Source organism: Diorhabda carinulata, chromosome 1 (assembly GCF_026250575.1).
Source record: "Diorhabda carinulata isolate Delta chromosome 1, icDioCari1.1, whole genome shotgun sequence".
NCBI classification, from domain to species: domain Eukaryota; kingdom Metazoa; phylum Arthropoda; class Insecta; order Coleoptera; family Chrysomelidae; genus Diorhabda; species Diorhabda carinulata.
Genome location: NC_079460.1, coordinates 27909723 through 27927368, shown reverse-complemented (window position 1 = coordinate 27927368; position 17646 = coordinate 27909723). Strand labels below are relative to the sequence as shown.

The following is a 17646-nucleotide window of genomic DNA, read 5'->3' as shown; positions in this document are numbered from 1 at the left end:
TAATTAAGCAATAATTACCTGTTAACGTAATGATGGTTGCATATGCGTTGCTGAAGTAACATAAAATATATAAACTCAATATTTACCTAAACTGTGTATATCAAATAGGCAAAAGACCAACTTGAAATCAGTGGATTTTTCGATATTGAAATTAATTGCTTTTGAATCAGTTGTTGAACATACTCCTGTTTATTTGTCAAACATGTTATATCAACGCAAGCGCAAATGCTATTAAATTAGACAACCATTGGTGATTTTTGTTTGTGTATCAATTAGGGTTAGAATTAGAGTTTTTATAGAATTATGGTTTATTGTAAATTATGATAATGGAAAGAAAAATCAAACTCAAAACACTGAATAGTCATATAACATGTAAAATATGTAGGGGTTATCTTATAGACGCAACAACTGTTACAGAATGTTTGCATACTTGTAAGTATTGTACTAGTTTTAAACAGCATTTTGAATAAAAGGTAGTTTATGTATGAATATATTTTATTTTTAGTTTGCAAGACATGTTTAGTGAAACATTTAGAAGAAAACAACACATGTCCAACATGTACTATAGTAATTCATCAGTCCCATCCACTTCAATACATAAGTTTCGATAGGACTATGCAAGATATTGTTTATAAACTAGTACCAGATTTACAAAAAGGTGAGATCAAAGACTAATTTAGTGAAGAGTAAGTTAACCCAATCAAAATATAGTTTTCCTGGGAAATATTAGAAGTGATGTTATTTCTAAACAAAATATAATGTATATAATACTGTGTTAATATTTGAAACACATTGACAAATCTATAAACCGATCTATTAAAAGATTCCAAGTAGGCTAAACAATTTTGATGTAGTCTTGATGATAATTTTTTTTTTAGATGAAATAAATCGTGAAAAAGAGTTTTATCGTCAAAGAGGCCTGCCATATCCTAAAGATATACCTTTAACAAATGGTGAAATACATGGTGAAGATAACCATGTTGATAATAGTCATGCTGAAAGTGATTATCATAGACAAGATGAACAAGTAAATGTATGTTTAGAATGTATCAGTTCAAATTTGAAAACGTTGAAAAGAAGATTTATCAGATGTTCAGCTCAAGCAACTATTTTACATTTGAAAAAATTTGTAGCAAAAAAGGTTTTAAATGGGATGGAGAAGTATAGAGATGTAAGTACCTTTTAAATTATTTATGCTACTGTTCAAAACTTTTTGTGAGGTACACAACAAATAAAAACAATACAATAGATTTTGCTATTTATAGTTTGAAGAACATATGTAGATAAGAATATAGGAGTAATAAAACTACAGTCTGAAATTGTTACATATTTAAATTATTGATTCATCGATGTAACCTTCTTTTGCTTTTACTATTTCCAAGCACAATTTTGGCATTCTCTGTAACTATTTCAACAAATCGTCGTCTATTTCGTTCCATCCGTCCAATTTTTGTTTTTGAGCCCACTGCAACCACTCAATTTTATTTTGACGTCTGTATCACCCTTCCAAATAGTCAAGCTTTTCTCAATTCCCTTTTCACTGTGGAAGTACTCAAAGGCAGAACCCTAGATTCTTTGATCTGTGCTGCTATTTCTGGACCTGTAAGTTGTCGTTCACATTTACTGATCAATACAATTATCTTCAATAGTTGTGCTTTTTAAGGCGTCCCTGAATGTTTTCTATGACCAAAGTCCCTGGTGGATGCATATGTTTTCATATTTTAGTCCACAGTATGTCAAGGAATTTTTAATTCAGCAGCAATTGTACAGTTAATTTTGTCTAGAATATGTACACTTGTAATTAATGCATGAGTTTCAACAGATAGTTTCTTGGTTGTACCTATTTTAAAACTTACCAAGTCTAAATTTGCGGGAATTATGACAATTCATATACAAACTTCACAAAAAGGTGTCTTGGTCCAAAAAGTATAAATCACAGCATATTTTTGTGTCTCATAGAGCTAACTGGGACTAAACTACAATCATAAACACTGAAGAAATAATTCACAGTTGTATAATAAACAAATGAATCCATATTTGCCAGTTATAACTTTTGCATTCATGACAAAATATAAACATGGGCTCAAATAAAGTAAAAAAATAACAGACAATATTATTTTTGGTTTGTAAGACACCCATTCAACCTACGCTTGACAATATGGAAGAGAAATTTGTTGAAGTACATATATTATTTTGAAATTTAATGAATGGATTATGGAGTGGGCAAAACCTTTTGACTAGTAGTGTAAGGAGCAATTGCAATGTTACAAAACTTAATTACTATGCTTTCTTTTTATTATTTGTTCCATGGTGTCAAATTATTTATATTATTACAATGCTTAGTAAATAATTTTCAATTTAAATGTAACACATTTATTTTTAATGGTGACACTAAGAAAGAAAAAAGATTTACTACAGTGAATGTGCTGGCTGAATCTATGCTCTAATTTCACTTTGCAAATTGTTAAATTTCGTCATAAACATTATTGTACACAAGCAAATATGCCTTGTTAACACAAAATTGTGTTATTTATACTTAATTGTGAAATACATATTATTCTTGAAATCATATGATGGTACAAATGTTATTGACCTATAAAATTCATATTTTAATTATAGTTGCTGAGCTAAAATATTTCTCTCTATTTATAAGTTGAAAAATCTTAAGTAATTTGTGTTCATAATTTTTAACTAACCACAAAATGTATATTATAGAACTATCTAGTCCTATGATATTGGCATTAGAGCACACATTTCTGTTTATACATTTTTCAAGATTGACATTTTTTGTTTGTTATGACCTTCCAATTGAATCTCTAGTGTTCCAATTAGCGTGCCTGCTCTTATATTACTGCAGTGCTATCATCTCTTGTGTAACATATTTTATATCCAAGAAGTGAATTTGGTCCAACTGTGAAACCCATGTTTTCAAAGGATTTTATATATCAAAGAAAATGAATTTAAAGCTATTAGGTATTTCTGATAATATATGATATGTTTATTAAATTTTAATCTAAAACACTAAACCGTTGTGACAAGGAAGAAAGATCTCATTAGTTTAACAAATGCTGATTTTTAAACATCAACTGAATCAAATTGAATTATCACTGTGTTACATTGCTTTTTTGATAGATTACTGTCATGTCTATTCACCTGGGGATATTATCAATTTCATTGTCAGGTCTCTAACCTTAATTTTTAACGTCACGATAGCCTGATATTTCTGTTCCTAAATACTCAAATTTCATCTTCTACTGAATAACCTTCCCTGCAATTTTTAGTTTACATCTCAGTGGTGTTTTTTAAGTCATGTATTTCGTGTTTTGTGAATATATTATCATCGTAAATTATTTGGTTGTGCTGTTAAATTGATATAATATTTGCAGTAGAGCATCTTCATTCTCAGCCACCAGTAAGACGTTAGCGGAGAAAATAATTTCATAGTCTCCCATTCTGCATTGTTTACATAGCTAGGCACTATATATTATATTGTCCATAATGAGGCTGGAAAGAAAAAATCGATATAACACATTTATGTCTGTTTGATTTTTTTGTTAACTGTCTTATTACAAAAACTGGAAAGGAAGTAACATATGTGAAGAATGAAACAAATATCGAACAGATAAAGTATGACTGAGAACTATAGTATCACTTAGAAAATATTATAAATTATAAAACAACTAGTAACTGAAACTCACAATATCAATTTGGGGTCATAAGAGGCGGATCACCAATAGATGTAATATAAACCAAATTATGGAAGAGCATATAAAAATCAATATGAAATAAAAATCTTATTTTTAGACCTCAATCAATGAGATTTGGAAAAACAATAAAATATTAACTAAACTGATTCCTTTAAGACACAGTTAGTGCAAGAATTTAAAGAAAATTATGTAATGCTAGGAAAATCTTAAGATTTCAATTAAATTGGCTTGTCAACAAATCCTAAATTAAGTTGAAACACCAAATACCCTTATATTCCCCCGTACTGAAGGTTTGGGTTGCAATAACTTCAGCAGACATAATTGACCCGTACTTTTTTGAAAATACACGTAATGATTCATATAAATATAATCATTAACCACAGTTACATCGTTTAGAATAGAATAGAACTATAGAACACAGATGCGGCAAGATAATGCAGCCTGTCATGCATCCAATGAAAGTGGCTAAGGAATATTCCCAAACAAATTGATCTAGTACAGAGGAGATATTTCATGGCTGCAGCCCAGACGTATCTCCAGCTAAATTCTTTCCATAAATGTCGTCTCGGCACCATGTGTTGAAGAGTTTTCTAAAATTGAAAGGCCAGGTTTCAGACATGCCAACAGCGATGTAGCGCCCACTTTAACGATAAGAAATAATTCTACACTTTTAATTCTTTATTTTAAATAAACATTTGTTTGAATATAATGTTTATTCTTTTTTTCATGGCAATTTTCGCCCACACTATATATAGTTTGCTATACTCTATATTATAGCTGACATTTTTTTTATGTGAAAAGCAAGCACAAGAGGGTAAACCCTATCACACTGGAGTAGCTCGAGTGTGGAGATGTCCGTGGATATTAATCTTGAACTTCTGTATCTCTTTCCTCTGCATTATCTTCGACTTCCTGTATAATTAAGTTTTTTTTTTTCATGTCTAATTCTATTTTCTTGCTCGTTGAACTTTTGTGTCAGATTTTGACTTCCTATTTTTGTGTTGTCTAATTGTATTGTATTACTTTTTATTTTATTTTCTATTCATGTTATTTTGTCTTTTAGAAATTGCAACACTTCAATGTCTTCCATCTCAATTTCTTTATTATAACATACAAGCAAGTGCTCTTCATATGTTTCTTGAAGAATTCGATTCCATTTTTAATAATTAATATTATTCTTATTGTTTTCAATCTGTCCATACTTATAATATTTAAACTGCCAAGAACCGCTTATCATTTATCTATTTCTATAAAAAGTTATTATTACTAAGTTGTTTTGTGTTATGGTCTTCTGTTTTTCACAATTTGTATATTGAATATTCAGAGATTATGTTATTTAATAATAGCATCCATAATGAATTTTTAGTATTATACCAATAATAATCCAATGATGAAATAAACATAAATCAATAATTGAATTTCCACTTCTTCCACAACATTATTCGATCACCCACTTATACATTCAGGGGCGGTATTCATCGAGATTATTACTATAAGAAATAATATTGCACTGAAATTTGACTCTTGTGTTATATGGTTTTATGGGTATTTAGCTGTGAGTATACTCCACTTGATACTGTCGATGTTCTAGGACATTCGAGATATATTTCAATATTTTACCTTGTATTGACCAGTCATAAAGTGTTTTAATGATGGAATATTTCAATACTGTATTGTAGGTTTTCCAAATGTCAAAAAATACATGCACGGCTACTTTATTACAATTGTGTCATGGATTCTAGATCAGTCAAATTACCCAATGTGGAGTGATTTTTACTGTTCTGGTATAATCAGTTTTCTGACATTAAGTATCATAGAAGTCGGTTATTGATTAATAGTTCTTCTTAAGAACTCATGCTACATGTTAGTGATATTGGTCTATACATTTTGGATCTAATTCTAGTTTGACCATATTTTGATAAAGACTTGAAGAAAAGTCGAAACGTCATAATTTATCTTTCTTTTAAAAATAATCAAATAAAACTAATTATGAAACAGAAGAGACCTAAAATCAAGAACATATAGATATATAAATATATATATATATATATATATATATATATATATATATATATATATATATATATATATATATATATATATATATATATATATATCCGATTCCGTGGTCTCAATCTGCCTATTCCACCCAACGAATCACACCTTTTATTTGGTTGATTCCAAGGCCTCAATCTGCCTACTCCTTAGAATTTCACCCCGGTATATATATATATATATATATATATATATATATATATATATACATGTATGGATATCTATCTAATATTTGTTTTTTTGTTTGGTTCTAGATTGATATTTTGTGTAACGACGAATTATTGGGCAAAGATCACACATTAAAATTTGTATATGTAACAAGATGGCGTTTTCAAAATCCACCCTTAACATTGCAGTATAGACCAAGAATTGATATATAGTTTTTTGTTACTTAATATGGGTAATTACGAAGGAAAATCATGTCAAGTTTGTAACTGCCCATTGTTATTTATTTTAGTTATTTAAAATAAGTTTTTTATTGTCAGTGTATTGTGTTTAAAATACAAATATTCAAAGAATTGGAGGCTTGAAATATATAACTGTTGCGAACATTTTTATTATTTTTGCTATACATATATGTATTGTCACTTGCTTTTTATTAAAGCAAATTATGCTGCATCATTCCAATTTGGAAGAAAAATAGCTCATTACATTGCCTTGCCTTGTGATCATAATTTTATTTAAGATTAATTTATTTTTCAGATGCTTTGTGAAATTTAATTAGAGTTATTTTTGATTTTCAATATATTGATCTGAGTTTTAATACTTGTGATAGTGAAGATAATTAATACAAATGTTCGATTTTTGGACAACAACTGTTAAGGAAAATTGACAATTTATTATACTGGGATTATTCTCCAACATTGTTATGTATTATAAAAGATTTTTGTACATTGGTGTATCTAGTTATCAATAAGTTTTTTATTAAAGGCATTTTTAAATAAAAAGGTTCAAGCAATTGCAATGAATCTATTTCAAAATATTGTATAACAAATTATAATTATTGCATTGAAAAACATAAATATGAGCATTTGTCATGGAAAATTATTTAATAATAATAATCCTTTATTATTGAAACAAAAATTTACAAAAAAGAAAATATTCATAATTTGTTAGCATATAGTACCTGGGGCACAGGTAGTGCCATATGGGACTTAGAAGCGAAATTAAATAAGAAGTTGCATTTTTAAACAATAGTGTACAATGTCCTCTTATGACTAGCTTTTAAAAAGGTTTGCTGAATCAGCTTCTGGAGTTCCACTTTAAACCTCTTCACACTAAGAGTTCTAGTCTCTCTTGGCAGCTGATTATAGTACCTTAGACCTTGAAATGCAATCGACCTTTGGCCCGTTGTAGTTCTTGCTATTGGGGTTCGTAGATGGTCTGCTGATCTGACACTGTGATGATGAATATTCCTAACCACATTAAAGGAGATTGTGAGTGTACCTCTCTCCTTTGTTGTAGTTGTTAGTAACGTATCATCTGCATACAAGTTTATTCTTCCATGTAGCGGTAGAAGTGCCTAGGAATTTACATAAACCAGGAACAGAGTTGGTCCTATTATCGAGCCCTGAGGTGTTCCAAACATGCACATCTTTGTTGGGCTATTTTGATTATTGTAGCTTACGTACTGGTACCTGTGTTCAAAATAACTCCGAAATCAATTCACACGTGTCCAGAATAAAGAATTATGCTGCTCTTGGATAGCTGGTGAGGTAAAACTAGGAGGTTTTATGTTGGAGGCAAGTTTAGGGCCAACACTAACAAAGAAGTTGTTTGAACAAGTAGCAATATTAACATCACCCATGATCATAGTGTCATTTTCCAGTATGTGTGGTATGCAAAGATGTTAGGAATTAGAACGGTTAATAATTTTATTCAAAAACTTCCATGTCTTCTTGATATTTCCTTTCACTGATTCCATATTTTGATTTTAGTAATCAGTCTTTGCTTTTCTTATGACTGCTTTAAGATTTCTCCGTACTTCTTCATACTGTAAGTTTAAATGTTCTGCATTGGAAGATAATTTATGCCTTTTGTAATGTTCATCCCTTTGCTCAATCAATTTCAGTAGATGAGAATTAAACCATGGTGCAGAGTTTTTTCAGAAGCGGTCCTTGATTGATTTTGTTACTGTATTATCTTGGAATGCTTTTATTAAGGTATTAATAAAGCATCCACATTTGTTTATGGAGCTGCTGGACTCTTCATGTTAGCCAAATCTGGCTTTAGGCCCTCTTTATTTAGTGTAATTTAGTAATGTAGACGCAGAAAAAAATGCTTTTTAGCCAAAACTCCAAATGTTTCAATATTTCACCAATTTTTGATAAAAATTCTCTACATGTTCTTCCAACTTCAGCTGCTTTAATAGACATTATAATATTGTACCAAATTTATAGTAGTGTAGTGCAGTAAATCATTATAACATGCTGCATACGATATTAAATCCATCGAGTTTTTGAACAAAACATTTCAATCTTTCTAACATCAATATATTTATGATATTCTCATATTAAATATAAAACAGTAATATCTGATTCATTATATAAGGTGTCATATATAACCATTAACATTGAAAATGCCTTTAAGTATTTGCGGCATGTGCAATAAGTAGTTTTTGTATAAAAACCAGTAATTTTAGTACTAACAGTTATTTTAAACACAATATAATTAAGGTAAACTATACTTACATATAGTACAAATTTTGATAGTACTGTTGTCAAATACTGGAACTTCTTTCATTTTTATATTCATTTGTTCACCCTCTAAATATAAATACAAAGATGTAAGTTTTGTAAAAAAAGGTATTCTATAATTTTTGTCACCACGGCTATGATGTTCATTTGTGTATGTATAATGCCTTTTGTGAATTTTTTTAAGTATGAAAGATCGATGTGTAAGAATTAACATTCATATTATATAACAACGACTCGTAGAATAATAATCACAGAAAGCACAACAAATGTTCATTTGTATCAGAAATAGCTTTATAAAGAAGCTTTAAAACTTTACTAATAGTAATTTGCAATTACCAGAAGAAACATTCATTAATATTTTTTTATTGTAATACTATTTTAGTATTATTTTTTGTTAATGTTGTGTGGGTCGAAAATGCGGTTGTTTTTATCTTCAAATCATGAAATATCCTATACCAATCTACTATAATACCTACAAATATAGATACTCTCAACAAGTGGTGATAAATGTATTTTGATCCTCACACCTAGTTAAGATTTATTGAAAGTTTTAAATTGTAGATGAAATCCTCATAATATTAATCGATATTCTCAGTTAACTATATTTGAATTTCTGGAACTGATTCATACATACACAATTACACTGACAGGTCTTTAATAATCAAGTTATCGCCTTCATTGATTAAAGGTAAAATTGTAGTGTGTTCAGTATCATATTCTTTGTAGTTTATGGCCATTTTCTTCCTTACATCCACATACAATTCTATCTAATTTTAATAAATTTGTAATGAATATTATTCATAATGGACATGTATCTAAGACCTTTCTTATTTGTTAACTACATTCTTCTTATGTTAAAAAATATTTTAGATTCAGTAATTTAATTATATTTTGAACTTATTTTATTCTTTTCCTTCTGAGTAATTTTCAAAAGGTTTGTATAGCTTCATTGATTAATTGCTAAGTGATCATGATCATTGTTGAAACAAATATTTTGCAGTATCAGTGTTTGACATCAAATCGGAGATATATGTCAATGTCTGTGTTTGATTTATTTTTAAAACTCTGTCAGTTCATTTCAATTGTGTTTTGTGGATTTTGACAATGGAAAAAAATATATCAAAATAAATAATCTGATTGATATAGTGTGTTCGACATAATATAGATTTGCCTCGCTATGAATTTAACCTGTTGAGTAAACATGAAGTGATTGAAAATCATTTGTTGAAGCTGAAAGAAATAGCCGCTAAAATTTATAGGTGTTAAGAATTAATTCATTAATTTTAAATAATTGTTTTACTGAAAAAACTGCTTTATATTTAGGAGTAAAACACTATCTTATTTCTGTTCATACTGTTAATATTTCTTATTGTTGTTCATGTTACAATTTTTAACATTAGAAATTCATCTACATCAGGTGCCTTGAAAACATATTTACATTAGAAAAGCTTTCCAATAAAATTTTAGAAATCTGTCCTCCACGATATTTGGGAGTATTCATTAGATTAAAAGAAAATGCTGAAACATCGATTATTCTTCTAAGGGGGAAGATTTTCAAATTTTGCATTGTTAACCTTCTCCCTTTCACTTCCACAACCCCTCATTTCTTAATAATATACCATTTGTGGCGCATCATTAGAAAGGCATTTAAACGGAGTATTCAGACATAATAATCGTCCACGATTTTTTTCCGATATTTTCATCATCTGTAAAAAAGTCTTGATCAAATCAAAATGCAACACATTTTTCAAATAAAACGTAACATCTATGGTTTATTAATGTCATTTTTTGCCACATAAAAGATAACTTGAAACAAATATTTCAAACAATTACTAATTGTAAAACACTTCAATATTTAGAAACAGAGCTAGCGAGAAAATTTCGTCAGATAGGGTTAATAGCTGATCAAAATAAAACGATGGGAATAGTTTTACAATTGAAGTGGCAAAAACGGTCGTTTTGAACAAAGAATCTGGTTTTTCGCGCACTATCGTTTGTAGATGTTTCCAACATAATTTTGTCCTTAAAAGATACAGGGTACAGGAAATAAATGACAATGACCTAGACAGACGACAGTTTTGAGATATTAGGATTGACAAAATTATGCAAACTTTGTATTTCCATGCTTGTTTTTTACATAAATGCTTTTTTTTAATTGGCACCATACATTGATACATTTGGCTTTATTGAACTGACGAAAATCCTAGAGTGTTCTACTAAACACATATCGTACATCCTCTTTTAAATTAATCTTGTGGACAGGCATTTATGGAGATAGTAGTGTTGGCCATTTTTTGCCAAATGTACATAATCAAATTATTAAGAGACACTAATGATTCCGCCCTCACAGATGTATTCCTAAATGACAATAGGTACCTGGAAGATGATCTCTTGTTCCAACAAGACAACATGCCTCCACATTATAGCACAGTGTGAGACAAAATCATAATGAACAAATTTCGTAGGCAATAGTCTAGAAGGAAAGGTTTTATTGAATAGTCTGGCATAACTTCTCATTCATTTAATTTTCGTTACTTTACATGTAATCACTTAGTGTTTTTGCAAAATTTGTTTTAATATAATTTTGATGTGACAGAAAAAGTAGCATATTATCACTTTATATCATTTTTTTTGTAACGACGGTGAAAATATCGCAAAAAATCATGAAAGATCATGTTTATACTATATCTAAATGAGGAGGTTGACATATGACCAAACGTTTTTACAATAAAGTTAGTTCTAATTCTTCTTGTATTGATCAACTCTCACGACAATATCATATTGGCAATCAAATATTATCCAGGCTGCAAGCCTCAAATGAAATTCATTGTTTTTAATATTTAATTTTACTTTATAATATCATTATACAGATGCTAGATAAACGAGTTACAGTGGTAGATTCACGAGATATTTTTGTAAGAAAGAAACCATTATTAGTAAAGTTCATACTTTTTGTGAATTCAATTCTTTGTTCGAAATATTTAAAGTTCATTGATGAAGGTAAAGGCTGATGTTGAATCAAAAATAAAAGGAAAAACATATAACCTAAACAAAAATGACATTTAGGATAACTTTCTCAACTTGTTCTCCCTATAATTGAAAAATCGGTTAAGTTTTTTCAGTAAAACATGTACTTTTTAAAACTTATTCGATTTTAGTTGAATTATTTCGACTGGTGGCAGATCCAAATATTATGAAATTTATTTTGTAGTTGCCTATAGCCGCAATATCCAGGAATATACTGTATCTTAAGTCAGGGAAATACAAAAAAAACAATTTTACTGAAATTAGAATACGCCACTCTTTATTGTATATTATTTTTTACTTGTATCTGCTATTGCTCATTATCTTGATATTCTTTGGAAGGTTTTTTTGTTAATGATGTCTAATGAGAACTTCGAGTTTTCGAAAGTTTCATATATTGTTAACAATCTTAGAAGGAAGACATTTAAATCGCAATTAAATGATGGTCATAGCGTTACTTCATGTTTATATCGCTGATATCATGGAGCAGGTGATGTAGTGGTAAAACATAAGACATCACTACACAGAGACAATGTCGTTTTTGCAGTAGACCGCTGGAAAAAATCAAAATGCTGCTGCTGTTGAGCTTCAAATTAGGCTCGGTGTCAACTAATACAATATGTTGTAGAATGCCAGACACCCTATTAGTGCCTCTGTCAACGCGAGGAAATCGAGTAGCTCGCTTAATATGACTTTAAGAACATTTTTACGGATAAACGCCAATGCGGAGCGGATACACAGCTCAATGTTTAATACACAACGCAGATTTCGCGTTTTCTTAAATGCTTGAGGACATACGAATAAAATCAAATGTTTTTTGTAAATTGGACATAATAATTTTATTATTACCTAATTACAGTATATTATTATTTTTCTTTGATGTAAATAAAATTAGTATATTGTAATTTTGATACAGTCTAACCAATAAATTATTTATTATTAATAATTATATATCAAATATTAATTTAGAGAAAAATAGAATTTAAGGTAATATTCCTAGATTTTGCGGTTGTGTGTATATAACATAAAAATAGAATTGGTATTGTTATTCTCAATAAGCCCAACGGCTATTTTTATCTTTGTAAAATACTAAATTATAGCTGATTGAGAGCAATTACGTCCTGTATAAAATGTATATAGACAAAAAATCAATCCAACTATTTTTGTATATATTAAAAAGTTATGGATTTCAATGAATTTTAACAGTACTTGGTGTATTTTGGGAAAGTAGTTCCAATCACCAATTTACTAAAAGTGTATATATTTATAACTAAATTATTGTTTACCTACCCTAGTGTGTTTCATAGTGTGATAATTAATAGAATTGTTTTTGACAAACGATAAGCAAGTCAAAATGCATACTAAAACTATAGAGATTACTAGACCAATCAGTACAGTTTATGCGCAAATAATTTCAAATATAAAGATTCTCCTCCAATTTCTGTTACAAAGTAAATGAATTCAACACAACACTTATATTTACAATAAGCATATATCTTAAGCATACTATTTTAATTCATTATATAACACTTTTACTGCTATTGTAAACTTTTTTAAAAAACGCATACTAAAATGTTCGTTGATGAGTATTAATAATTTTGTGAAAATGAATTTTTCTAGTTTTGTTGTGAGCTAACCCCTCAAATTTAATGTTATCAAAATCACACATTAGCTTTTACATTCTCTATACTCACGGGGAGATAGCTTTCAAATCTTCATAATTGAAAAGCAGCCGAAATGTGCTGAACGAGTTACTGACTAAAAATTTCCATCCAAGTCTAAAACTGTTAATCAAAAAAACTGTATTAAAAAACCAGCATATTCAGTTAATATGACCCTAGTGACTTTCTCTGTCTACAAAACTCAAATTATCACCCGTTTGAAATCTAGATAATACAAAATATTTATAACAAGTACTGTAATCGACTCCTGAAAATCCGTTTATAAAAACCTTTCTTCAAATAGAAGGATTGGAAGAATCTCAATTCAGTGGCCAGCAAATTACTGATCTCAACTGAAAAAGCATAAAGCTAACATCGCCAAACTTCAACAAAGCAATGGAGATGAAATGACCTCGGATGTGTTATAAAATGCCATGAGTATTTTGTTTATAGATTAAGGTATTACTAGCAGATTCTGGAATGCTATAAGGCCCACAATAAGCTGGCTTGCGAATTTCTAGAGGGCATTAGGACAAGGACAATGAAGCTATCCAAGCCTGGAGCCAATCAATTGCTGATAGGGACCGAATCTCTATTGGGAATTTGTCACTCGCAGACAAGCCAAAATCATCAAAGGTGAGAAAAATCACTCAGACAGCTGAAATACTGCAGTTAGATAAGATAGATAATATAGGTTGTGAAAGTCGTGAATCTATATCGCTAATATTTTGACCTATTTATTTATTATGTACCCCGGACCAGTTTGGTAGCAACGACTTTGCGAAGTGAGATATCTGCCTGGGGACTATGCGGATACCTTTTCTGGCTTTGAGAAGATTTGTCTATGGACAGCTTCACACTTACAGAATATGTGTTCAGCTGCTTTCTTTGGTTCCTTGTATAAACGACAAGAGGTGTTAGGACTTTTTCGGATAGCACTTCATCGGACAGAGTCCACTAAACATTCTAGTACCTTTCCTTAGATCATATTTTCTTAATGAAAGGGTTTTTTGGGACCATTTGGTTGAATAAGAGAGAAATATCATCGATAAGGTAACCTATAAAAGGTTGTGGTCCTATGAAAGGAGGTGTTCCGGCAAATGCTTGTTCATTGACTATGTGGATTCTTAAACTAGTTTTGACGCAATTTTACAAGAGTTACGTGCTTTAAAGGCTGCTCTGCTATCTGATAAATATATTTGCGGTAGTAGCATTGCGTGTAGATTTTCGAGCCATCAGTGTGGAATTAAAATAAGCCTCGTGGGAACGTTATCTCTGCATTAGCCTATCGCTGTCGACTTATTGTGATTATAGTTTTTGATAAAGCACAATTTGGAGGAAATGGAATCCGTCATGATCTATGGGCACCTTACATTCTTTAGAATGCTTTGATGCCCAGTTAGGTCACCGAGTCGCATGTTCTGTTCCTTGTATGCTTTTATTGCCCACTCAACTGCTCCACTCCCTATAAGGTCTTGAAAATGGACAAGTCTATAATGACCTTATGAGCGTGTGAACGAATTTGTACATCCAGTTCATCATTTTAGGCTTATGCCCTATGTTCATCCAAACATTCAGCAGTTGTATAAAGCAATACGTGCCTTATGGCTTACTACTTGCAGATGTTGTTTCCATGTCAGTCTCTGATTAAAGGTCACTCCGAGATATTTAATATCTGATTAAGGGCTATTTCAACCCAGTTCATTCTGAACATATTTATTTCTCTAAGTGAATAGAACTAGGGTAGTACTTGAGGGGTTTATACTCAGATCATCATTGACACTTTAACAAAAAAAAGGACAATAAAGTGATGATACGATAGGATTAAGCTTCTGAACTGGGTCTTCTTTCTGCTTTAAGGATGAAACTAATTCCAACGTTTCTCCAGGAGGGATGTGACTCCTGCTGTTGCTAATTAGACGGGGGAGACAAAAGACTAGACCTATAACAGAGCAGGCGGAAGTCGGTTATCACAGATACAATACAGACAAGATCGCTGACCTGCTGATCTTATTAACACGCGGAAGAAAATACTTTGAACCTTTGTTGTGTAAAAGTAACATCTTCCGTTAAAAAAGGATTGCTGCACATAATTAAAAGATAAATTATTGCATTTGCATTATGCCTAATAGAATAAAAATTGGCGTGTTCTGCACACCTATTTTTAACTCTGTATCTAATGAAAACCTGGAAGCTAGAAACTGTTGGTGTTTAAGGTACGTTGAATTAGTGTGTTGTCCTCGGATTTGAAAATCAAAGGTATATAGCCTATATTTTTATTTGTTGAGATCAAACCACAGAATCAGAACCATGAATCGGATACGTTTAGAACAAATATATTTAAGATACATTCGCCGGTAAAAAAATTTTGCTTTAGTATACATAAACTATGAATATATCAAGCTTCCAACACAAAAATCATTTTGCCTGAGGACTATTTTTGTTTAGAGTAGTAATTTCGAATTAAAAAGTGAAAAAATTTTGTATATCAATAAATACATAGGTGGTATATTATTTTTAGGAAATATTCCTACTAAACATTATTTTTCGTTCAACAGCAACTTTTTCATCCAATTTCATTTAAAATAGTTTGAACTGTGCTTTAATATATCTAAATCTAAACAATGATTTGGATAAATTGTAGATGAGGTTGAATTTCTGTCACATTTAGTTTCGTTTTAATACGGAATGGATGAATTTAATATGGACCACAAAAAAATTTGAAAAAATATTCTTGGAATGTGATATAACATAGAACAAAAACATTTGTTTCGTGAAGGTACAGGAATTTTCCAAATCTTGATATCATGAAAAAACCTATATCATACTAACCTGGTATAATTGTAATTCCGTTTTTCTTGTAGCTTTAAGCTTGGTTGCGTTTTGCCCTTAATACCAGAGATTAGAGTACTGCGTATGTACATTATAAAATTTATCTGTGATTGTTTTTATTCAATTTAATTTATTTATATATGCTTCAATGATTAATTTCTACAAATATCAAAATAAAAAAGCTCCAGTTAAAAGCGATCAATCCCTCCTTTCACATAACGACTATTTCTATTAAAATTAATTAGCATAACCCGCATGGAATAAAATTTTAGAACGAACATGTTATGACAAAATATCATCATGATATTAATTCAGACTGGGAACTCGAGTAGTTTAGAAAAATTTGTATATATTAGAATTATTTGTATATATAGAATAATCCTTTATACTATGCTTTTCGAGTGTTTGTTGTAACAATATTGTGAATTTTGTAAATAAAAAGTTGCCTTAGAGGAGTTTTGTAGTTTGTTATAAATACTTCCATATTTCATTTTCTAAATCTTGAGTTCATATAAAATAATATTACCATTATATAAAGAATATTCTCTATACAATGATATTACTCTGGATTTTGTAATACGTTCATCAGATTCTATTCTTATTATAACAAAAGAAATTTTCATATACGACAGTTTCCGACCTAACAAGAAATAAGATATTTTATTTCTATAATCATGTTTATTTTCCAACGGAGTCTCCTATCTATGCTCGAACATTTTTAATTCTTCCAAATAATATTTGTCTTCTTTCTCCTTAAAATAGGCGTTTGCATATGCAACAACGTCCTCGCCTGATAAAATCTTTTCCCTGTAAAGGAAACTTAGAGGTCCGCAAACAACAAAAAGTCGCTGGAGACCAGATCTTGTGAATATAATGGGGGGTCAATAAATTTGAAATTCAATTCGTGAATTCTAGCTATGGCGACCACTGAAGGGTGAGAAGGTGCGGTATCCTAATGAAAAAGCACAATATTTCTTCAAACACGCATCAATAAGGCTTGGGAAACGTACATTCAAAGGCACTTTTGGTTAGGTTAGGACCTAACCGGACCGAAGATGAATCTGATGCTAATATTTTTATAAGCTCATTTGTGCCTCTACGAATTGTTTGTGGTGAGGATAAAAGTAAAATCGTGTGGAAAAATCCAATTCCATCTTCACCTAGATATTGCCGTCCAATAAGATTTAGATTCGTAAAAGAATCTACGGACATCACAAAAGAAGAAATCAATTATGTAAAGAATAGTGTAAACTCATTAAATCAATGGAGAGAATTTTTTTTTCAACATAGTTTTAAAATGACTATGGTTGACGGAAAGGTCTGCAATGCAGCTACAGACACCAAATCGACCATCAGATGTTATATATGTGGAGCTACATCAAAAGATTTTAATGATTTAACAAAAAAAATGATGTATGTCCTAAAGCACTTGAATTTGGCCTTTCCGTATTACATGCAGGAATCCGGATATTCGAAAGTGTGCTGCATTTAGCATATAAATTGCCCGTGAAAAAATATCGCGCCAGACGAACCGAAGAAGAAAAACATCTAGAAAAGCAGAAGAACTTGATATTCAGCAAAGATTTAGAGAGGAGACAGGTCTCTTAGTCGATATGCCAAAAAGTAGCTTCGGAAACACAAACGATGGAAATACCAGCAGAAAATTCTTCG

General features: G+C 30.3%; 1 protein-coding gene across 1 annotated transcript; it reads left to right on the top strand.

The window, feature by feature from the left end:
• The first annotated feature begins 230 nt into the window (after window positions 1-230).
• On the top strand, window positions 231-14183 carry LOC130892051 (polycomb group RING finger protein 3). Its single transcript, XM_057797261.1, has 4 exons — window positions 231-432; window positions 506-658; window positions 879-1171; window positions 6017-14183. The coding sequence occupies exons 1-4, from the start codon at window positions 321-323 to the stop codon at window positions 6140-6142; spliced, it is 684 nt and encodes a 227-aa protein (XP_057653244.1). The 5' UTR covers window positions 231-320; the 3' UTR covers window positions 6143-14183.
• Window positions 14184-17646: the final 3463 nt, after the last annotated feature.